Source organism: Micropterus salmoides, unplaced genomic scaffold, assembly GCF_014851395.1.
Source record: "Micropterus salmoides isolate LMB-PRFRI ecotype aquatic unplaced genomic scaffold, ASM1485139v1 Ms_hic_scaffold_4, whole genome shotgun sequence".
Lineage (NCBI taxonomy): Eukaryota > Metazoa > Chordata > Actinopteri > Centrarchiformes > Centrarchidae > Micropterus > Micropterus salmoides.
Window position 1 is genome coordinate 35,297,702 of NW_024043372.1, and position 21,076 is coordinate 35,318,777.

General features: G+C 40.0%; 1 protein-coding gene across 2 annotated transcripts in view; it reads left to right on the forward strand.

The window, feature by feature from the left end:
* Positions 1-21,076, forward strand: part of ptprga (protein tyrosine phosphatase receptor type Ga) — a 466,997-nt gene that overhangs the window by 300,282 nt on the left and 145,639 nt on the right. For both annotated transcript variants that reach the window (XM_038695933.1, XM_038695935.1), the window contains exon 5: positions 2,735-2,883. In XM_038695933.1, the coding sequence (XP_038551861.1) occupies positions 2,735-2,883 (149 nt within the window). The remainder of the gene's footprint in view (positions 1-2,734; positions 2,884-21,076) is intronic.

Consider the following 21,076-nt stretch of genomic DNA (forward strand, 5'->3'; position numbering starts at 1 on the left):
CTGTTCTGCTCGTTTAAGGAAACTGAGTTCCTTAAATTGTCTTCTTTAATTAAGTGCTTGACTAGTATCAAGCAGTGGTTATGTGACAACTTCCTGCTTCTGAACTCAGAGAATACAGAAACACTAATTATCGCCTCTGAAAGTAGAATCCCTCAGATTAAACAGCATATTGGTGACTTAGGCTCGTCTGTCCAGCCGAGCCTTAGGAACTTAGGTGTTGTTTTTGATTCAGCAATGTCCTTGGAGTACCACACTAAACAATTAGTCAGAAACTGTTTTTTCCAACTGAGGAATATTTCCAAATTAAGAACACTGGTGTCAAACGGTGAGTTGGAGATTATCATTCATGCTTTTATTTCAGCCTGGAGCTTAACCGTCTCCATGATACAGCTTCATACTCCAACCCGTAGTCTGAGGTCATCAGGTCAGAAGTTGTTAGTGGTTCCCCACACTTATTTTAAAACCAGGGGGTATTGATCATTTCAAGCATTGGCACCTAGCCTGTGGAATGCATTGCCTCCCTTTCTACATTGTCTTAATTCTGTCGATTCTTTTAAAAAGCAACTGAAGACGCTGCTATTCCAGCAGGCTTTTAGTTAGACAAGGGTTTTTAATGGGTTTTGTTCTGTTTTCCATATGTATTTAAATTTTTCTTATGCATTGCATTTTACTATGTTGTACAGTTTTACATTTTATTGTGAAGCACACAAACATGTTAAACACTTTAATAAAAATGCTGCCTTTCAAGATGTTGAACACCAAATAAATTTTGGAATCCATCTAGAGAGGGGAATAGTTCACTTCCCTCGATTTAGAAGATACATACTTCCATGTCTTCTGCCCAGACCACAGACTGCAGAGCACTTTTCAGGGGCAGGCCTATTAATTCAAGGTCCTCCCATTTGGCCTTTCTTGTCACCGAAAGTTTTTACCAAGGTGGTGGTGCTCTATCCCCCCTATAAATGTCCGGCTTGAAGATCCTTTTTTACTTAGATGACTAGCTGATCTGTGTCCCAAATCGCAGTCAGGTTGTGCAGGGTCATCAATCACATACAAACCTTCAAGGTGAATTATAAAAAAGAGCAGCAGACCGTAGACGATCCACCAGCCAGATCAACTGGACCAGGTAGCATGGTGGGTACGGTGATCGCACAGAGGAGAAGAAAGAGAGCTGGGATAGGAGCTATATTGGCCCAACTTGTACTTAATGACGCTACTAAAGGTTCGGTCTGGACAAAGTGGGACTGTTAGAGACTCCAGCAAGATGAGATGAGGCGGACTCTGTGTTTCCATCGATGATGCTTGGTGCTCAAACACAGTCAAGATGGACAGACTTTGTAGATGAAACAAGATGAAAACATTTTATCATCTTGTTGCTGCTTTTTACATTCTCTCCAGACACAATTTCAAAAAATGCACTGCAGAATGTTCAGGGTGTATGTAAATAACTATATACTATACTATATTATTTTTTATAGGTTGTCAGGTATGCAGGATAAGCGCTTGATGATGGATGGATGGATTAGTTCATTTGGGAGTGTAGATTCAACTTTCTTCCAGCCTACAGTACTCAACTTTAAAAGATCACTGCTCTGACATACAGAATGTGCAGCCACAGACTCCATTCAAGCTTCATGTGCTCTAAAGATGTTGATCTTTCAAAGTTTTAATTTGTGTGTCCCATGATTACCTGGAGTGAGTAGAGGCTTTGGGAAATCAGAAAAAAATGTCTAAATTGCTGTGTTGTGCAGATTCATCTCCATAAGCATAGGGATAAAAATGTAGCCACAAGACCTCTCTCTCTCAAACTGCCAACATCTTGCTTAATTGAGGTTTATTATTTAAGATTTAAAACTTAGCAAATATGAGCAGCCAAACAATCAGACTGGTTAAAAACAAACCCCGAGGTCAGTGCAAATCCGGTGGCAAAGAAATCTGAATGCTCATGTTTCTTGCTCTAACAAACTTAATTTTTTAGAAAGTGCTGAACAATGCTATAAAAAGAATACTCAATTTGTAATAAATATCCTTTAAGTCGTAATATACTATCCTTTAGAGTTCATGTTGAGGTATGGTAACACAGTTACTATTTTACCTGTGCAGTTTCATGTTCTGTGTGCAAAGTGGGCCTCTTTGCATGTTATCAGGTGTATGTAACTTTGGCCACATTGATGAAATGATGAACCGGGTCACTCTCTTTACTCAGGTGCTTCCTCTGTAAATGAGACAGAACTGTCTGATGAGGTATGGGAAGGAGGCAGATGCATTGGTTAATGGAACACAGGGATCTTTCAAAGACATTTCTGGATGTGAAAATAATGCCCCCTTTTAGTGCTCTCTATATTTCAGCATGATGTGACGGAATAAAAAAAGGGCGGTTTGCACTGGCTGAAAAGAACGATTTGCTTGCCAAATTAGCCCTTCATTTGAGAACTTGCCTTAGAGGCTGATGGAAAATGCCAGAAATGGTGTAAACAGACCTGTAGCACCTCAAAATACACCCTTTTGTCTGTATCTGTCTTTTCTGATCTTAAAGAGATTTCGTGCTGTGTCCTCACATGTTTCGATTGTCTTTTCAAATGTTTTGATATTTGCTTTCATATCAACAAGAGACATTTTTCTGTTGTATATTTTTTGAGAGGACTAATTACTATTAAGTATGTTGAACAAGATATTCTGTATGACCACTCACTATTTCTCACGCTGTCTCTGTTTTTCTCTGTCCTTCTGTCAGTGGCCATTATCTTGAAGGACGATTACTTTGTTCGGGGAGCAGGCCTACCAGGGAGGTTTAAGGCAGAAAAAGTGGAGTTTCATTGGGGTCCGAGCAACGGATCTGAAGGCTCTGAACACAGCATCAACAGCCGGCGTTACCCTGTGGAGGTAAGCACAATCTACTAAGCCTCAACATACCAAGGAAGAGCCGTCTGAGAGCTTGTAGTTTTCTTTGTTATGGTGTAGATATTGACACCTCATGAGAAAGCTTCTGAATGAAGCTCTGGTAGTCTTGTCGGTTATTGGAACCAGAAAATTAAAATGTGCCACAGGGGGATGAATCTGTGTAGAGATGTCATAGGATGAACCCCCATGGTTGAGTGTAAAAGGCTGAGATGCCTGTCTATCTGGGCAAATATACCTCAAATGTACCCATTTTTAGAGTTTAAGAACTTCTTCTGGACAATCTCCTTCAAAATTGTCAAGAAGCCATAGACATTACAAGAAGTTAAATTCTTAGTAAACTCTTGTTATTGTGGAAAAAATGGGATTGTATTTTAATAAAGATTTTTTTACTCAATACAGTCAATACATTGAGGGTTTTCACTAGAACCAACATCTAGTGGTCATAAGAGGAACAGCCTGGAACAAAATATGGTTTTGGTCTCTATAGCCAATTTCCCTCTTCATAAGAAACTGGGGTGGAAATTTTTATATAACTTCCGCGTTTCAAATATATTAAGGCTTAAAGTTGTAAGATCATTAAGGCCATTGTGTAAGATCAGGTGGGTGCTGTCACAGGTGGCAAGCCACTTTGTGGTTTCAGCAAACTCGCTTCATTCTACACGCCGGCGGGGGTAGCTAGCGAACCAGCTGGCCAGTCATGTTCACAGACCCCTATAGTCCCACAGTCATAGAGACCACTGCAGCCAGCGTAGCAGCCGGTTCCACCAACAATGGTAGAACACAACACAAATTGTAACATAAATCAAGAGACATCTGGCTCGTGATGTACAGAAACTTCTTGGCTTGTGAAACTTAGAAGCACTTTGGACAATATAAACAACAGAAGAGGGACTGTCGTTGCTTTATTATTATATATAGACATTACATTGTAAGTGTGTAATTGTGGTTACACATGTGCACTGTGCTGATGCTTATAAAGGCTCACACTTATCACTGAGCAGCATGTTTTCTGTCTGTAACAATCACCTACACATGAACACCCTGCATTCTGTATTTATACTGAGCCCGTTCTCAACCCAGAGCGACGCTTTATCAGGCTTTCTCAAAGTGTAGTTGGCCTATTTGTTGCCCTAAGATGAGAACGTGTTGTTATATTGTAGGCCTACTGTGTCCTGCTCAGAGGCACAGTATCATTAATAATCAGTGGCAGAATGCGTTTATATTATTTATTGATTATCCGGATGGTAATTATTGATGTTGTGATTGTGTATAAATTAGGCCTATTGAATAACCACGAATTTAATCAAGGTGTCTTTTAATTCATTAGGTTAAATGTTTCAGGGGAAACTGAAATAATGAACTCATTTCAAAGCCTGCACTCAATTTCAAGCTTTCTATTTATTTCATCTTCTGAAATCAAAAAGACGCAAAGCATTCTAAATATATACCAGTCAATCAATTACGTTGGTAGAGAACATTTTAAAGATACTTTCAGCGTTAACGTTCAGTGGATAGGTTCAAGAAAAAAACATTATTCATGTGGCATTACCCAAAAACAATTGAATGTGCTTCAGGCCCCACCTCTCACACTTTATTTCTGGCATTAAGAAATGTTCTTTTAGCATCCAGCTTAAAAGTAAATATGAGTGTGTATGGGTGTTTCTAAAAGTTTGTGTGTTGTTTATATGCAGCTGTCAGTCTCTTGAATGCTGAAATGTCAGCCATCTCTGGTTGGACGTCTCGTGGAGCTCTGCCTCTTTGCTGTGGCCGGCCAAACAGATGAATATGTATTGTTTGACATTTGGTGGATCAGCATGCTGACAGTGATATTGTAATCTTCTCCTTCTGTTCCAAACTCTTTTTGTCCTCCCAAATCTTTCCAAAAAGTTGCATAAAGCTGCCTTTGTGTCAGTGGTTGAGATAACCTAGTATGGAAATGATGCATTTGTCTGCACTACTAGTAATATTGCTGCCTGCTGGAGAAGAATTCAAAGATTCGGCTGAAAATACGAAGCCTGTATAAATGCAAGCTCTCCAGGGCTGCTGTTTTAAAATTGCTAGAGTTATTATATGCGGTCACATTTGATTTAGCAGTGAAACCTCAGCAAGGAAAAGTTTCCACTTGTAGCACATGTATGAAGTGCCAGTGAAAATCATGCCTGTTTTTTCATAATGGTTGACCCTCTCAGTCATAACGTATAGAATAGACTGTTTCTCCAGAGACACACTCACACACCGCCTTATGCCAGATTCAATATTGGCAGTATGGCTCAGCTGAGTTGAGTGCTTTAAGGCCAAAACCGATACTGATATTTCCACAGTTAAGCTGCTGAGAGACTCGATTTTGTGCTGATTTTTGGCCTCATTTGGTGATTTTATTTCCAAAAAACAAATATGGTTATGTTATGAAGCTTCACTGTGTGCAAACAGAATAACTGTAGAGTTTATCACTTATAATAAGGTCTGTTTAAAATAGATTATATCTAGAATATCTAGAATAGAAGTAACCTCATTGCACTTATAGAGCAGGGTTCTCATTTATGAACGGTGCTTACGTACACAACAGGGCTGGAAATGTGCGTATGCCACTTCCTAAGCAAAGGTTGTGATCTATAAAAAACAAACTTGAAGGGAGAATGCGCGGTCCTGTAAGTAAACTGAACCATGCGTACGCACATAGAGGAGAAATGAGAAATGGCAACTCACATGTTAGAAGGATGAAACGGTTTGAAATGAATAGGCCTACTATTGTGTAAAATAAATTGAAATATTAGTAGTATTATAGGTTTAAAGCCTTTCTAAATAAACATACACCCATTTGATTGACTTTCCCTGAAGTGCGCAAAAACCCCCACAATTTAAGATAATTTGCAGCACACAGAAAAATATCCAGATTTAGGATAACAAACACAAACGAGATATCTGTTTCTGCAAAAGAACGCCTCAGATATGCTGTACAGTTTAATCTGGAATCATATTAATTAATACTTGCATGCAGTGCAATTTATTCTCATAAATAAGGTGAACAGGAGGACAAATTACATTTAAATTGATGCCGTTTTCAATACGTCAGTCGAGCAAATATGAAAGCACAGTTTAATTTTGCCTATTGTTATCAGATGTTCATTGCCTTACAGAGCCAAACGCTGAGCGCTGCTTGTAAAAACACGTTATGGAAAAAATAACACTATCTTATTGTCATCTACAACAAGTCATATTTATTTCAACTCATTGTCAGCCTTGTTTAGTGAGTGGATTGTTTGTGTAGCCTAAATAAATGTTTAAACACAAGCGGAATGCGTTTGATTTCCTCTCTTTTCAAATGGGGGAATCCAAATTAGTACCTGGGTCATCCCGTCTTGCGTGTGTGTCCCCCTCCAGCCAGTGACGTCACTAATCAAGTGGGATGTCCCTTCCTGCAGATCGGTTATAAAAGAGTGGAGCTCTGGTGCCCCCTTTCCTCCGGTGCACAAGCCTTGCGTGAAAGTGCGTTTTTTTCTCATTTTCTTCATGCAGTCAGGACGTATTAATATTAATGAGGGGTGTTTCACTGACCATTTATAGGCAACTATGGACATTTGAAGGGTCGGACATGGAGCTCCATCACATGTGCTACATTTAAATTTGATTGTGATGTATAAAGGGAACTTGCTTACAAGTGTGCATACGCGCATTTAATAAGTCTGAATATTTTTTGGCGTACGCCATTTTTAGCTTTTGGGCGCATGTACACTTTTAGTGAGGTTTAATTACAGAGCCCCAACAATTCCCACCAATAGCAAGCACTTGGCGACAGAATTTTGATCAACTGGAGTGATTAGGCCAACACGGCATGAATGAATGCATGACGTCATGCCATGCCATGCCATGTGGCGATTGATGCGGTCCCTTTCAATCAGCTGGGCACCGGTGCATTGCACTGGTTGTACCGTTAGTACTTACTCCACTGATCGTTAACATGTACAAAGGGAAATCAATCTGATAAGTATGACTTGAACCAGCTTAGAGTGGTTCCTTTAATGCCAATGAAATGTTCAAGTCTCTGTAATAGGATGTGATGTCATTGATATTGAATGCAGCACTAAGATCTAACAAGACAAGTACAGAGACAAGTCCTTTGTCTGACGCAATTAGGGGAATGATTTGTAATTTTCACCAGTGCTGTGTCTGTGCTATGATGCACTCTCTATCCTAAAGAAATACTAGATGAATGCTCACTTGGGTTAGATGAATGTCCATCATCTGTTTTCTCTATAATTTATAGAAAATACTCTCCATTGTATTAAATTAATATATTTATTAACTCTTACACAGGTAATACGTAAATGCAGCAATATATGTCTAGATATAACAAAGCAGTGAAAGTCAAAATGTTGGTGGAGTGGATTTCTCAGAAAGTGTTGATTACGGTGATCTCTCTCTCTATATATATAGTCATAGATTTTCTTACAAACATCATCTGGACACTATTACTCTCCAAAACATTGTAACCCACCAGAATATTTGTTAACGGGGGGACATTACATTACATTTACATAAAAAATCAAATGTAAAGCAATTCCATGTGAGTTTTTACAGGTTGTTTTTGTGTGTCTGTGGTCGGAGGGAAAGCTCTCTACAATGTATGAATGACTGGAGTATCAGACTGTAAAGCTTTCTCAACTCTATGTCTCTTATGCTGGTTCACACAGCCACAACGTCAGCAGAGAGATAGGAGCATGGTTTGATTGCTGTCTAGTCCCTGTTTCAGCTTGATTGCCTGCCTGCTATATTGTGCAATGTTATCTCTGCAGTGACAGAATAAAAAAATATACAGAGACATATATGCATGCACACACACACAGGTGTGTACACACAGCAACAGTAGGCACAGTTAGCACATAATCTACAGGGGTTTCCATCTCATGTATAATCACAACAGAACATATTGTCCCATGTACAGCTGTATAATTCAGACATGCAAGTAGATTCAGCTTTATTTGCAGATGTTTACTACCAAGGTGGAAAATATTCATTATTTCACATCATTTTTCAGTTGAGAGCATGGACTGTTAACATGTTAAGATTAATTATTCACTCTTGATTCATCTGTTGACTTTCTTTCAATAATGAAGTTCATAGAATCTCAGAAATAATGACAAAAATAACCATTGCATGTTGGCAGAGCCGACATTGCTCTTTTTATTTTTGTTAATGAAATCCTGGCAGACAAAGACACATACATACATCCAGAAGCAGCCCAGACAAGGAACATAAACGCAACACTTTTGTTTTTGCCCTCATTCATCGTGAGCTGAACTCAAAGATCTAAGACTTTCTGTATGTACACAAAAGGCCTATTTCTCTCAAATATTATTCACAAATCTGTCAGAATCTGTGTCAGTGAGCACTTCTCCTTTGCCGAGATAATCCATCCACCTCACAGGTGTGGCATATCAAGATGCCGATGTTTGAGAGAAATAGGACTTTTGTTTACATAGAGAAAGGCTCTGATTCCTGTAGGGTTCATGTCAGTCAACAGGGCAATTGTCACTTAATTTCCCTTGATGTCATCCCTTGAGGTTTGGCATGGTTTGTTTATGCTCAGAAGAAAGTTAAGACAGGATGTTTGGATATTTTTACAGTGTGTATTTTTTTTTATCTCTCTTTCCCTTTCAAAACTCATTATGGTGCACACTGCTTTTACAACGAATGATTTTGCACTGCTTTTACCACTCATGTTGCCTGCTGAGCTGTGGATTAGCTGAGGTTTAGCTAGAGACCCAAGCTAGTAGATTAGGGGCATTTCGCCCTGGGGTTTATGCACTTCGTTTGGGCTGGTGCTGAGGGGTAACTGTTCTTTTCATCTTAATTTCTATCATATTTTGGTTTTCTTTGTTTGTCTGTATTTCATCCAAATTTGTTTGATTTTCTTCCACCTGCTACTCTTGATGACAATATCATGCCTGGTTAATATCTTGGTCTTAGACAACCATGCCCAGCTGGGGGCAACCGTCCACAGATGTTGATATTTGGTTGGATATAGGTTGCAATGTTAGATAACCAAAATCCAACGTCCAAAATAGTGCTAACGTCTGACGTGGGATACAGACTACATTAGATGTTGGTATTTTGTGTTATTTCAGTTGTGGTGTTTTATACTGATGAAGAATACTGACATGACAGTGTTACCTATATGCTATATTTAGTAAACATCAAACATCCAGCAAGCATAGCATTTTATTGTTTTTAAAGTTTGGGATGTTATTCATGTAGTGGTATTACCCTATCAAGTTTGGCCCAGTTCCCTGTCGCAGGAACAAGCGCTTGACCAAGAGTGTGCTGATCCAGAGCAACGTGATTTAAGGCAGCAACCCAAAACTGAAAACATATTTTGAAGGCAGTTAGCAGGCGGTGAGATAGATGTGGGATTATTGAGACCCTAACACGCAAACATCCAAGAGCTCCAAGTAGGAGGTTAAAAAAATTTGCATTTTACTATCATCACGGGGGAATCCTTTAGTCCATGCACATCCCATGCCTGTTAGTGATGTTTCCAGTCAGGATGCTTTTGTCATTAAATTTTTTTAATACATTTTTTTTCTTGATTGTATGTGAGTTCAAAGACAATGAAGTCATGTTAAAATAAATCTAACATGGCATGTTAGAGACTTCTAAATGAATATTCCTGTGTAGGGCCCCTATTTGAATAACATTTCCCACCAGTAATCATGTACTAGTATATAAGTATTCCTTATATACCAATACCACTAAGGGTGCTTTGTGGTTCGGTTCATTTGGTCCGGACCAAGTGAAAAAAACGATACGCTGTTGCATTTTAGTCCTGGTCCGGTTCATGTTCACACTGCAGTTTTACAAATGAACCAAGACAAGTAACCATGACGTTACACAGATGTACAGGTAACTTGTTGATTGGACAGCTTTGGCGATTGTCATCCCAAGTATACTTTACCAAATGATTTTTCTTAAACTAAACATGGCTTATACAGATCAATTATAAGATAGCTGAACACATGATGCGGTCAGCAGATGGATTTATTAGTTTTTTAACTTTACAAATAATGCTCAGATCACATCTCTGCCATCATAAAATCCTCTGATTGGTTCGTTTGCTTTCACATCACACGTGAACCGCACCAGAGTTTGTTTGAAAAAGAGTACCGGAACCACCTCTTCAACGAGGTCTCTTGTATAGCTTAGCTACTTTAGTATGACATTAGCATGTTGCCATGCTTCTGTTATCCACTCAAAGCACCACTGTGCCTAAGCACAACCTCACAGACCTGTTATCTTGGCTGTAGACTCTGTCTCTCTTTTTAATACAATGCAGAATATGAGGATGGATCTACCATGAATAATAATAAAATAGTAATCCCCTACAGGCTGCAATACTAATTATACCCCATGAATTGAAAGGTTGAGACCGAATGAACAAGCTGATGCTTTCAAAACCAAATCAGAAGAAATGTAAATAAGAGTTTATCTTCTTAGGGGCACAATGTTTTTGGACAGTTTATTTGCATTCTGTTCTTCGGCCATGGGATACCTTGTGTTGTTCACATTTTGTCTTGAGCGTGGCACTAGATGAAAGCTGATGCAAAATAGATAAGGTTCATCCTCTGGGAAGCCTAATTAAATCTCAAATCATTTTCTGACCATTTGCCCTCTGCCCTTTCTTTCTTTTTCCTTTAAATCACTACCCTTGCCTTTCCATTTAATTTCCTTTCTTTTTCTCTCGACCCAGTACCTCTCAGCAGCTCAGTGTTGGAGTGTTCTTGTGCTATCTCCGAGTGCTCCACATGAATGATGTATGATTTACAAGCCTTGCCATATAGTAATTGTAGCCTAATAGGGCCCTTGAATAGCATGATGAAGTAGGGACCCGCTGCTCCCCTACCTGCTGTTTTAAACAGTAATGCTCTGGTTAATATGCCAAGCACAACACTGCCAGGCAGCACAGCACACATTTTCAGCTAGAGTGTGACTCATCCTGTGTGTGTATGCACACACTGTGTCCTGTACATTCTCATTCAACTGTTGTGTGATTTGCATCAAAAGTCAAACATGTATGAATTCTCCCCGTAGGGTATTCTCAACCAGGACATTGTGTGTTCGATTATGCATTGTCAAGCCAGCTGTCTTTGTTTAGAGGCTAGCACAATCAGGCCACTCCCGGCTCTTTGAAAACCTTTATTCTTAAATTCTTGAGAATTTTATGCAAGCCATTAAAATGCATTTTCAAAACTAGAAACACCTATCTTGCTCTCCTCAAGTAAATTAATCACCTCAGCTGACCCCTTGAGTACAATAAATAGATTATAGTGTACATACAAGCCTAGTGGCTGTCGAAACCATGCATCTGTGAATTAAATCTGGGGTTTGAATTGTTGATGTTGACATTGGCAGAAAGGTTTGAGAAATCACAGGGAGTCCCCTCCGGAACAAATAGGGTAGCTGTGGGCGAGACACACAAAATATCTATGTGTACATTATTGAAGTGATCCTGATACAAGATTTCACCTGGGGACCTGCTTATAAGAAGAAAAGTGTAATATTTGTTCTGAATTGATGTTAGACATTGATGTGAAATGTTAGTTGAATGGTCTGCAAACAATTTTTTGATTTATTAGCATAAAGATGGATGAGTAGGCAAGTCACATCTCTCTAATAAAGGAAGGAATCTGTGGGTTTGTATTGTATTTTGTATTTATTATTTCAAGGATTGTTCAACCAATCGACTTCAAAGGGTGGCGGGTGTGTTGCTGCGGACCCGAGGGAGTGCCGTGTCGTGTTTGGTGCAATTTGAACACACGATACGTTCAGAGTAATCACGCAGGTTTGATGCAGTATATGTTAGAAACTAATGTGTGTTGAAACGGGCTTGTAAGACTTTTATGTTAAAAGGAAGCGCTAAACATCTAGCAGGATCTCCGCCATTGTCATGTGGTTTCAGTGTTATTAATGCTGTAGGTCAGGGGTCGGCAAATAAGTATGGCATTGGCAATTTTTCTAAAGCCAGTACATGGCAGGCCAGAACACAAATAATAACTTAAAAATAACTGTTGGCTGCCCGGTTATCCAGTCAATAGAGCACAGACCTTACAATTGGAGTATTGTGTGTTTGGTTTTACCCTCTTCAACAAATTAACTATGAGGAGACTTTTTCACATGCTCATGATAAACCATGTGCTGGAGTGTGTGCATCCCAGCGATTGGTCCACATCCATCAACCTATGGATGCTTCTTATCATTTCCCCAGCGTCTTCAGGCAGTGGAAAGTCCTGCACTCTTAATTCCACTCGAAATAAAGCATTTTATTTTGTAGGCACAATCACTTAAGAGGAAGTGATTATGTGAGTAACTGTTGCTCTCATGACTGAGATTTCTTTCAACACCAGCCGCTGACAAAGTAAACCATATTTTGTTTTATTTTGGCCAGCGAGCTGCCTCTTGCTGACCACTGCTGTAGGTGAAACTGATAATGAGACGCACATTTTGAACAAAAAAAGCGCTGGCAGGAGTCACATCGGCCCCTGTGAAAGGGCACTGCACTAGTAGTAATAATAACACAAATATTATTATTAATATTAATAATCATAATAATAATGTTTAGTTAATAATTGTTGACAGTGTACCTCAACATATATGAATTTGTTTTGATGATGGTGCACAGTGACACAGATGAAAACATTATTGGTTTTTTGCGCATAGGCCTTAGAAATTCTAAATACAAGTGTGTAAGCTGAATATCAGCCAAATAAATAATAAAGAAGTTCTGCCTATATCATATCACATTAGCATGGACCGTTAGACACAGTGTAACTTTTGACATATGCATCTACCTGCTCAGATTGTAGCACTGGCTCCAGCTCCAGCTCCAGCTCCAGCACATCCTCTTGCACTTAATTCTCACCATCTCTAACACTGTTGGATGGCTTGCAGGTGCCATCTTTAGCAGGTGTGTTATTTGGCTCTTGCTCAGTGGAACAACTAGTGCTTTCTATCTTGTCTTTCTTTTTACGGGATCTGTTTGGAGAAGCAGATAGTTGTACTCGCACAAAGCTAAGTAATATACTGCTGTGGACAGGGTCAGCAGTGTATATATTTTAGCCACCTAAAAGAAGGCCCAGCGGGAAAAAAACAATATCAGTGTACGCTATTTGTTTAATATTTTCGGTGCCTTTCCTTGCCGCCAGACAGCCATTTCCTTTGGAACTGTCAAACATAGAACTTCCGAATTCCTACTGTTCAGTTGTTATTAGATATAACTAACATCCCATGATCTTTAATTTAGTCATTGTTTTTTTTAAAATATCAAGATTTGATCAAAGGATCAAGTGTATCATCAGTCACAAAAGGTGAAAGTTGTCACCTAACTCTGCTCTACATAGCATTTTAGCCTTGTGGTACACTCTCACACAGTCAGTGCTCAATACAAAACCCACAGTTCAACCACTAATGAATGAGTCCTTAAATCAGTTCAAATCTCCTCTGAGTCCATATCTTAACAAGAACCTCCTCCTCCTAGATCCCAGCAAGAAAACAGAAAAAATACTCAGTGACACCTCTTGTGTCTAATTGACAAGCTTACCGATTCTCTGACAACCAGGGTTTCCTTAGTCTGGCCAGTGCTGCGCACAGGCTGTCACTCAGCCCTCCACTGGTGAGTTTGGTTTGAAACGCTGTGACAGATATTGCTTGACCTGACTGGCGAGTGCGTGTGTGCTGTGCGCGACGCAGGCGCGTGCACCGATCACCAAAATACGCTAACATCTTGCTAATTTCACCCTGACACCCTGTCGTGCTGATATCGTGAGACAGCCTTCATTTGAAACATTTCAATATCGTGATATCTCGTGGCACGAGGTCTCTTCACACCCCTACATTTAATGAAAGCACAGTGTCAGTCATTGGAAATGTTTCACAGCTTTCACCCACGTAAGCATATATTTCATACTTAGGTTATCACATGATAACAACTGAATCATCTCCATGATAAGTGAGCGAATTCCATTCAGTTATAACAACAAATAACAATAACAGTTGGGCCAACCTACCTGCTGAGTTCCTTCAGTGATATACCATTACACAGCAAATTTTGTCACTGGATATTGAGTGCCTTATTTCTTTATTTCTTTATTTTATTTTTTACATAATTTTGCATGTACATACATTTTCCAATTTACACAGCCAAATACATTAACTCTAGCTCAGTCAGGAGAGACTTAATGTGAGTGAACGATTCTTTTATTGACACACGCACCATAAATATGGGAAATGTGAGGAGTCTTTGGCGATTAGACCCATCGTGACGTCAAGGCATTTAAAGGGGGTGTTGAAGCTGTTACGAGGTAGTGTAGGCCTTTTCTGATGGCGGTGAGGGGATGAAGATCTGGATGTGATGAGAAGTGGAATTCTGTTGAGCACTACCTGGGTCTGGATATGATGAACTGGAGGTGAATGAGTGACTGGAGGATTTTGCACTGAAATCACAGCAGCAGAGAGGAGAAGAGATTTTTGGCTGATGAGGTTGTAAAGAGTGGATGCCCATAATCAGCTGATCAGAGAAGCAGGAAGAAAGAGAGAGAGAGAGAGAGAGAGAGAGAGAGAGAATGTGTGTGAGAGAGTTGTGAATCAATGAAGCATAAATATTGTCTTCCTGATTGAACTTGAGCAGAGACTTACAGAGACTTCACATTCTGAAGAATGACTAATGAAACAGCCAATAAAAAAAGGGGAGACACAATTAAGGGGTTGAGATGATGCAGTGGATAAGAAACATGTTTTTGGTAGGAGAGACCTGGGTTTGATTCCCACTGCGACACATCCATCCAGCAAAGTTTTCCTGAGCAAGACACCTCACTCCTAGTTGCTCCAGAGGCGTGCGACCTCTGACATATATAGAAATTGTAAGTCGCTTTGGATAAATTCGTATTATAGTAACCACTGCATGGAAACAAAAAATCAATTCCATCAGTGGAAATCTCATTAAAATCCCACTTTAAAATGGTGTTCACATCAAGGATTTTACAAAGGCAACCAGAGTGAGTACTCATCCACCGATATGGAATCAGGAATGAAATCTGGAGACATTCACCTGCATTATATCAGAGACCGACTACACTGTTATTTATTAAAATGTCAGCCCCAGTGTATCAGCAAACCAGTATTATCTGTCTAAGGCTACCTCCCACTATGGTGCCTCCCCTTGTCCACCCCCACCCCCCCAGAGCAGGTGAGAATGCTATCAGGGCTAGGTGTCCGATGCACTGAGCTATCCATTCTGTCTGACTGCCTCTTGCCAAGGCTCATTTTTATCTCCACCCCCTCCCAAGCTGCCCAGATGTGATAAACGAGGAGCGAGGAATGAAAAGATGGAGGGGGAAGGGACGGGTGTGTGTGTGGCTCCAGAACTTGCTCTGCCAGCTTTTACCCACCTGCCTAGATAAGAGAGCACTGTAAATTAACACGCGATAGGGGGGCTGAGAGCACAGGCAGAGTGTGAGTGTGTGTGTGTGTGTGTGTGTGTGTGTGGATTCGGGGGGGTTCGTGCACTTATTCACGCACATATACCCACACAGACTCCCTCTCTTTGCTTTGCCGCAGGTATCACAGATAAAGATGTGTCATTGATGAATGGGATTTTATTTCCCATCAACCTTTGCTGCATGGGAAATGGAAAGCACATCCCGGCCCCTAAATCATCAGATGAATAATGATAACACTGGGTAGCAGTTTTCATTTCTTCGCACTATTTCTCTGCAAAGTGCCGTACGCAAAGTGTTTGTTTCTATCAGTGCCTGTAGTGTTTTTCCCCCCTTACATCGCATAAAAAAAACAAATGCAGATGTTTAAACCTTGTTTAATTACACTATAGGCCACCATCAGAATGGAGGCAGAATTACAGAAAGAAATTACAAAATTCAAAAGTTGCTTCCACTTCTTTTATTTACCAAATGAGAAATACAAGACACAACGTCCTGAAAGATACTAACAAAGCTCAATTCATACTCTATTTTTGGTATCACTTGTTCTCGCTGGCTGTAATTTCCTGACTGTGAGTTCCAAGATAAACAGCTTTGGAATCACTAATCATTTGAACTAGTAAACTGACAGCGTAAACTTATATTTGGCATATTTTGTCAACAATAATCAAGAACACCTCTGAGCTGGTACTCTCTGAGGTTTTCACAACCGTCGTCGCTGTGCAACACACGGCCGTTCATTCCATCAGCTCAGATTACATCAACAAAGACATGAACAGAGATGTGGGGCGGCCCATGAAGATATGAAGTCAACAGATGGAATGGCAACCAAAAGTGGATTACATTTCCCCACACAGAAAGTTGCAATCTATGAAACATAGTCATGTTGTAATCATGCGAGTTAGGCAAAAGAAGCCCTGGGCCCCTTTTGTCGAGATATTGATATATTATTGATGTGATATTGATTTGCTGGAAAAACTACCTGATCCCAGGTGTGTGTCAGTTATTCTGATGCAATTTTGTTTGTTGTTTTGCATTAATCAGTATTTTTATATGAGCAATTGTTAAAATGACTATGGGCCGGATTTACAAACACCCCAGATAAAGAGTACTAACTTCTGTGTGCATTCTAAAATATTGCAGGTGCACTTGTACCTGTTATGGGTGATTAACTAAGAATTTTTTGCGTAAGTGACAACAGGAAGGTGGCAATGGAGGTGGCAGTATTTAAATGAGAGTGTTTGCATATTTTAATGGTTTCCACCATGGAAAGTCGGGAGGGAAAGCAGGTACGGTGTAAAAACTTTGGTTTGTTTCATTCTAGTGCGTCCCGAGTATGTGGAAATCGTATGTACAATGCCCATCCTGCCTAAGATTGCACAAACTACTTGGGACAGCACACCTGAAAAACAGATACAGTATGCTGGAATGACCCAGACGTGAGGAGTTGCAAGAAGCTTGGGAAGTTGTGTGACACCTTCTAACTGGCTCCAAATCAGCCCTTAGGTCAGATAACAGCTCCAATATGGCACGGCTGGAGAGGCGAAATGTGCACGTTTGTTGTTCCTCAGTCATGCCAAAAATATTGACACAAATGAAAAAAAAAACTTTTTCAATTCAAGTCAAATTTGCTTTATTGGCATGAATGTTAATTTAACAGTATTGCCAAAGCTTCAATGAAAATACAAGAGCTATTCAATTCATACAGTTAAATAAATAAAATAATTGTATTACTATATGTTGGATATAGAATCTCTACGTCTTCATTACGGCTGTGTCTCCTTCTCGCAACGACAACAGCAGCCATCTCTGCGCAGCACTTTCTTTACAACATATTAAATACAGATGCTGTTACAATCACATGAAATTGCTTTTAAGCTTGTTAGATCACATTGCATGTAGTGAATAAATGTATTAGCATGTTACCCTCCCATTACTTTGCACTAAAATTGAAACGCCCCAAACTGCATATTCATTGAGGCAAAAGTAGTCAATGAACAACTTGTGCTATCTTGCGCTTTTGGAAGACGTCATTCTGCGTGCACACCGTTAGTAGATCAGCTTACATGTTAATTTGCTGGTGATATCAAGTTTGCACACGTTTTTAGGCACGCAAACCTTTAGTAAATCGGGCCCTGTGAGTAATGTACTATAGAAGGTGTCACTCAAAGTGATGAACTCACAAAGAATTATCACCTGACTTTGTAGTTCAGCTCTCTGGCCGTTTTGATAGCGTTTAGCTCATTGTTTTGGTTGTACCGCCTGCAACTTTACTGTTTTGGTTCAGTCTCACTGCTCTCACCTGGTTTCCAGCTGCAGGCGACTGTTCGACAGTGAAAAAGCTCTTGCCCTGCTCAGCACCAAACTGCAGACAGACAAAGTTATCGACTAGCTGGTGAAGTATGGCTGGACACAAATGAATGCTAATGTTGCTCTGTGTCTGCTTGAACTGAGCAAGTGCATTGTATTGATTAGGAATAAAACTTTTAATTTGTAAGAAGAAGATTGTGTTGTTTTTTTTCCCCCTTTTTCAAACGCCATATATGTCTTGGCGTAGGGTATGATAAGGTAAGAGATCATGGTTAACATAAAAGAGACGCATACTCTGGTCTCTTCCGTGAAAGTCAAATGCATTTACCACTCTGTCCTCTACATCCTTCCTTTCCACCTCTCTAAATAAAATGCACAAAGAGTATGGCACTGAAAGGGACTCGGCATCCATATGAATAATCTCAAATGGATACTTTTTACTTGATCAACAGTAAAGCGATGATTCCCTTCTCTTCTTAATTGCAGGAGCTGGCCAAATATGGTCAAACTCTGTGTTCAGTTATTGTACCAGCACATACAGCTGGAGGGACTTGCTGTCTTGTCCAACAGCTTTTGGGCACAAAAAGCTGCTCATTAGCAGGCAAAGAGCTACTGCATACTTTGTGCTGCAAACCTCGTCCATGGATGTTACCTGTTGCTTGTATCACTCGCTCTACACTAACTCCAGTCTGAGCCTCACATAGTCACGTTTTTTTGAGACTTTTGCGTTGATGACAGCTTTCAAGTAGAATACTCAGACCCGTGTCTGCAGGAAATGTCTTCTACGTTGCACCTCTGTTTCCAACCATAAGACAACATTTCCCAGCGGAATACCCCCTATGTACTTTCCCTCCACCTACAAGTGTCTCCTGACATATCAGAAGCAACATAAGCAAAGTATCAGGTAAAAACAGACAACAGAATACACTTTATGGAGTGTACAGTGAAGTAAAACCTGTTTCTAATGGAGTATTTACTGACATACATAAAGATGGCAACTGAAAATGATCACAGTTTACTCTTTCAGTTGGCATCTTTGTTTGGGTTAAGGTTGTGCTTCAGTGACAGCAAAAGGAATCATTTTTGTAGCAGCTTGTGGATTATTGCCTTCCAAAACACATAACTGTTAACCGAAAATGATTTGTGCGTATTTCAGATTGTGTACATAATCTACCTTGCATCTAATCCTTTGTGGACTTCATTTGTGTTCATGTGCATGATAACCTAAATCCACAGAAGAACTGTGGGTAGTTCTCCAAGATGGGCCAACCTACTTGCTGAGTTCCTTCAAAAGCTCTGTTCAAGTGTTCCTAGAGGAAATAATAATGTTTGAAGGCAAAGGCTTCTCTTCAGTCACTTTGCATTTTAATTGTTAAATCTAATCTTTCAACGTGTTTATTTTATACACACCTGCCTAAAACATTTGCGCTGCACAGTATGTGTGTGTGTGTGTGTGTGTGTAAACCTGGAGACACAGCAGAGCACCATCCTTGCAAGCACCTAAATATGCACACTGCACTATTCCCCCAAATCACTACAAAGCTGAAGAGTAAGTGCTGTGGACAAGTGTACCGGTGCAAGTGGACCAGTGTACTCACTTGCTCTTGACTGACTCCCTGGTGATCAAAGGTGGCTGTGGAGTTCACAACATCCATGCTCAAGTAGAAGGACAAGTAATTGTTAAAGAAAAAGCTCTGCTAGAAGTATTTCAAGTATCATTTGCAGCCTTTTTTCCGCATCTTTAACAAGGGAGCCCTTAGCCTAATAATTTTAATAATATAATAATGGAATATGGACCTATATTACTCACTGCTTAGGCAATGCTAATGCTAGAATAGTCAGCCAAAGTTGTGACAGCATTAGGGAGCTATGCTAGGCTACAAAACAATAGCTTTTGCTATGCTATTTGGCATTAACTGACCGACTGAGAACCAGCTTATAATAGCGTTACAGTTATGCTGTCATATCTTATTATCATTGTCATTAATTGACTTAATCATCAGTCGTCATCATCATCATTATCATCAATAAAAAATCTAAGTTACAGTGTTGCTAATGTGTGTGGGCCCACTGAGAAAATGTCCAGCATGCCACCTTAATGGTTGGTCGGCTTACTAGCTTTCAGCAGTAATGCTTTGCTAAAGCAACCAACATTGACTCTTGGTGGCGCATCTTAGCCATATAGAGAAAGCAGCATGTCAGCAGTGCAGCACCAACTTCAGTTCTTCATCGGTGTCCCTACACTGGATACATTGACCTGAGGTCCTGCTCTCCACAGTGTCTTTCGCAACGCTCATCGTCCAATACAGATTTTATGTACATGTGTAAATCAGAAGAAAAAATACTTACTTAGTTACACATAACATACACAATATAAAATGAATGAAAAACACTCAAATGTAAAAAGTGAGAATGTCATTATCGTGTGGATTTATGAATGGAGTGCCGGTAGGCATTAATGACTGTGTGGGAAGAGCGTATTTCTATATCAGTCAGCTGTCCGAAGTGTTGCAGCAGCACGTCCGAGACAGGAGAGAAGGAATACTGAATGGATGGATGCAGAGGGAATATGCTGTTACACTGACAGACCGACAAAGCTGATGAAATACTGCATTTGTTCTCTTCTCCTGTAGCACAACACACGTAAGGAAATCAGCTGAATGTTACAGGGAAAGACATGGAGGAGCTCGGTACATAACTACATTATGGTGATGGGGGTTGTTTTGTTTGCTGTTGATCTTATTAGTAATGGTATCCTTGGAGGTTTTCCTGTCTTGTTGTTATATTCAGCCTCTCTTACGCTGTTCTCTTTCAGTGAGCTACATTCCATTAAACCTTCAAAGATAACATATGACTGCCAGGCTGCACTCGCTTCTTTTTTTTATATTTATTTCTATTTTATTTATGATTGGCCTTCCCTCCGGATAGGGAACACATGCCATTCCAAACATAATGTTATATTTCCCCGTGCCTGTCCTCAGTGACACCAAAAACAAAGTCATTCTTTAAAAGCCCAATGCTACCTAGAAGGCAAATAGATGCTGTCCCAGTTGCCAAGCATGCGCCACACCATTTATAATAACCTAGCTTGCTGATAGGGCGGCCCCCTGCCACTTTTTGTGTGTGTGTTTTATTTCCTTCTTTTTTTGCGCAAAAGCAATATTTTGCCCCTCCCCCTTGCTTTTATTAAAAAAGTAACACAAAATTGAAAAGGCCACAGCTGAATCTCAGGGCAATTTCTCACTTAATGCATTTGAATTGTTTTGTTTGTTTTTTTTAAAGCTAGATTGAGGTCGCAGCGTGCTCTATACATATCTCATAACCCAGATTGCATAGCCCGGTGCCCGCATCTCTGTTCTGTTTTGTAAAGCTGCAGCGGT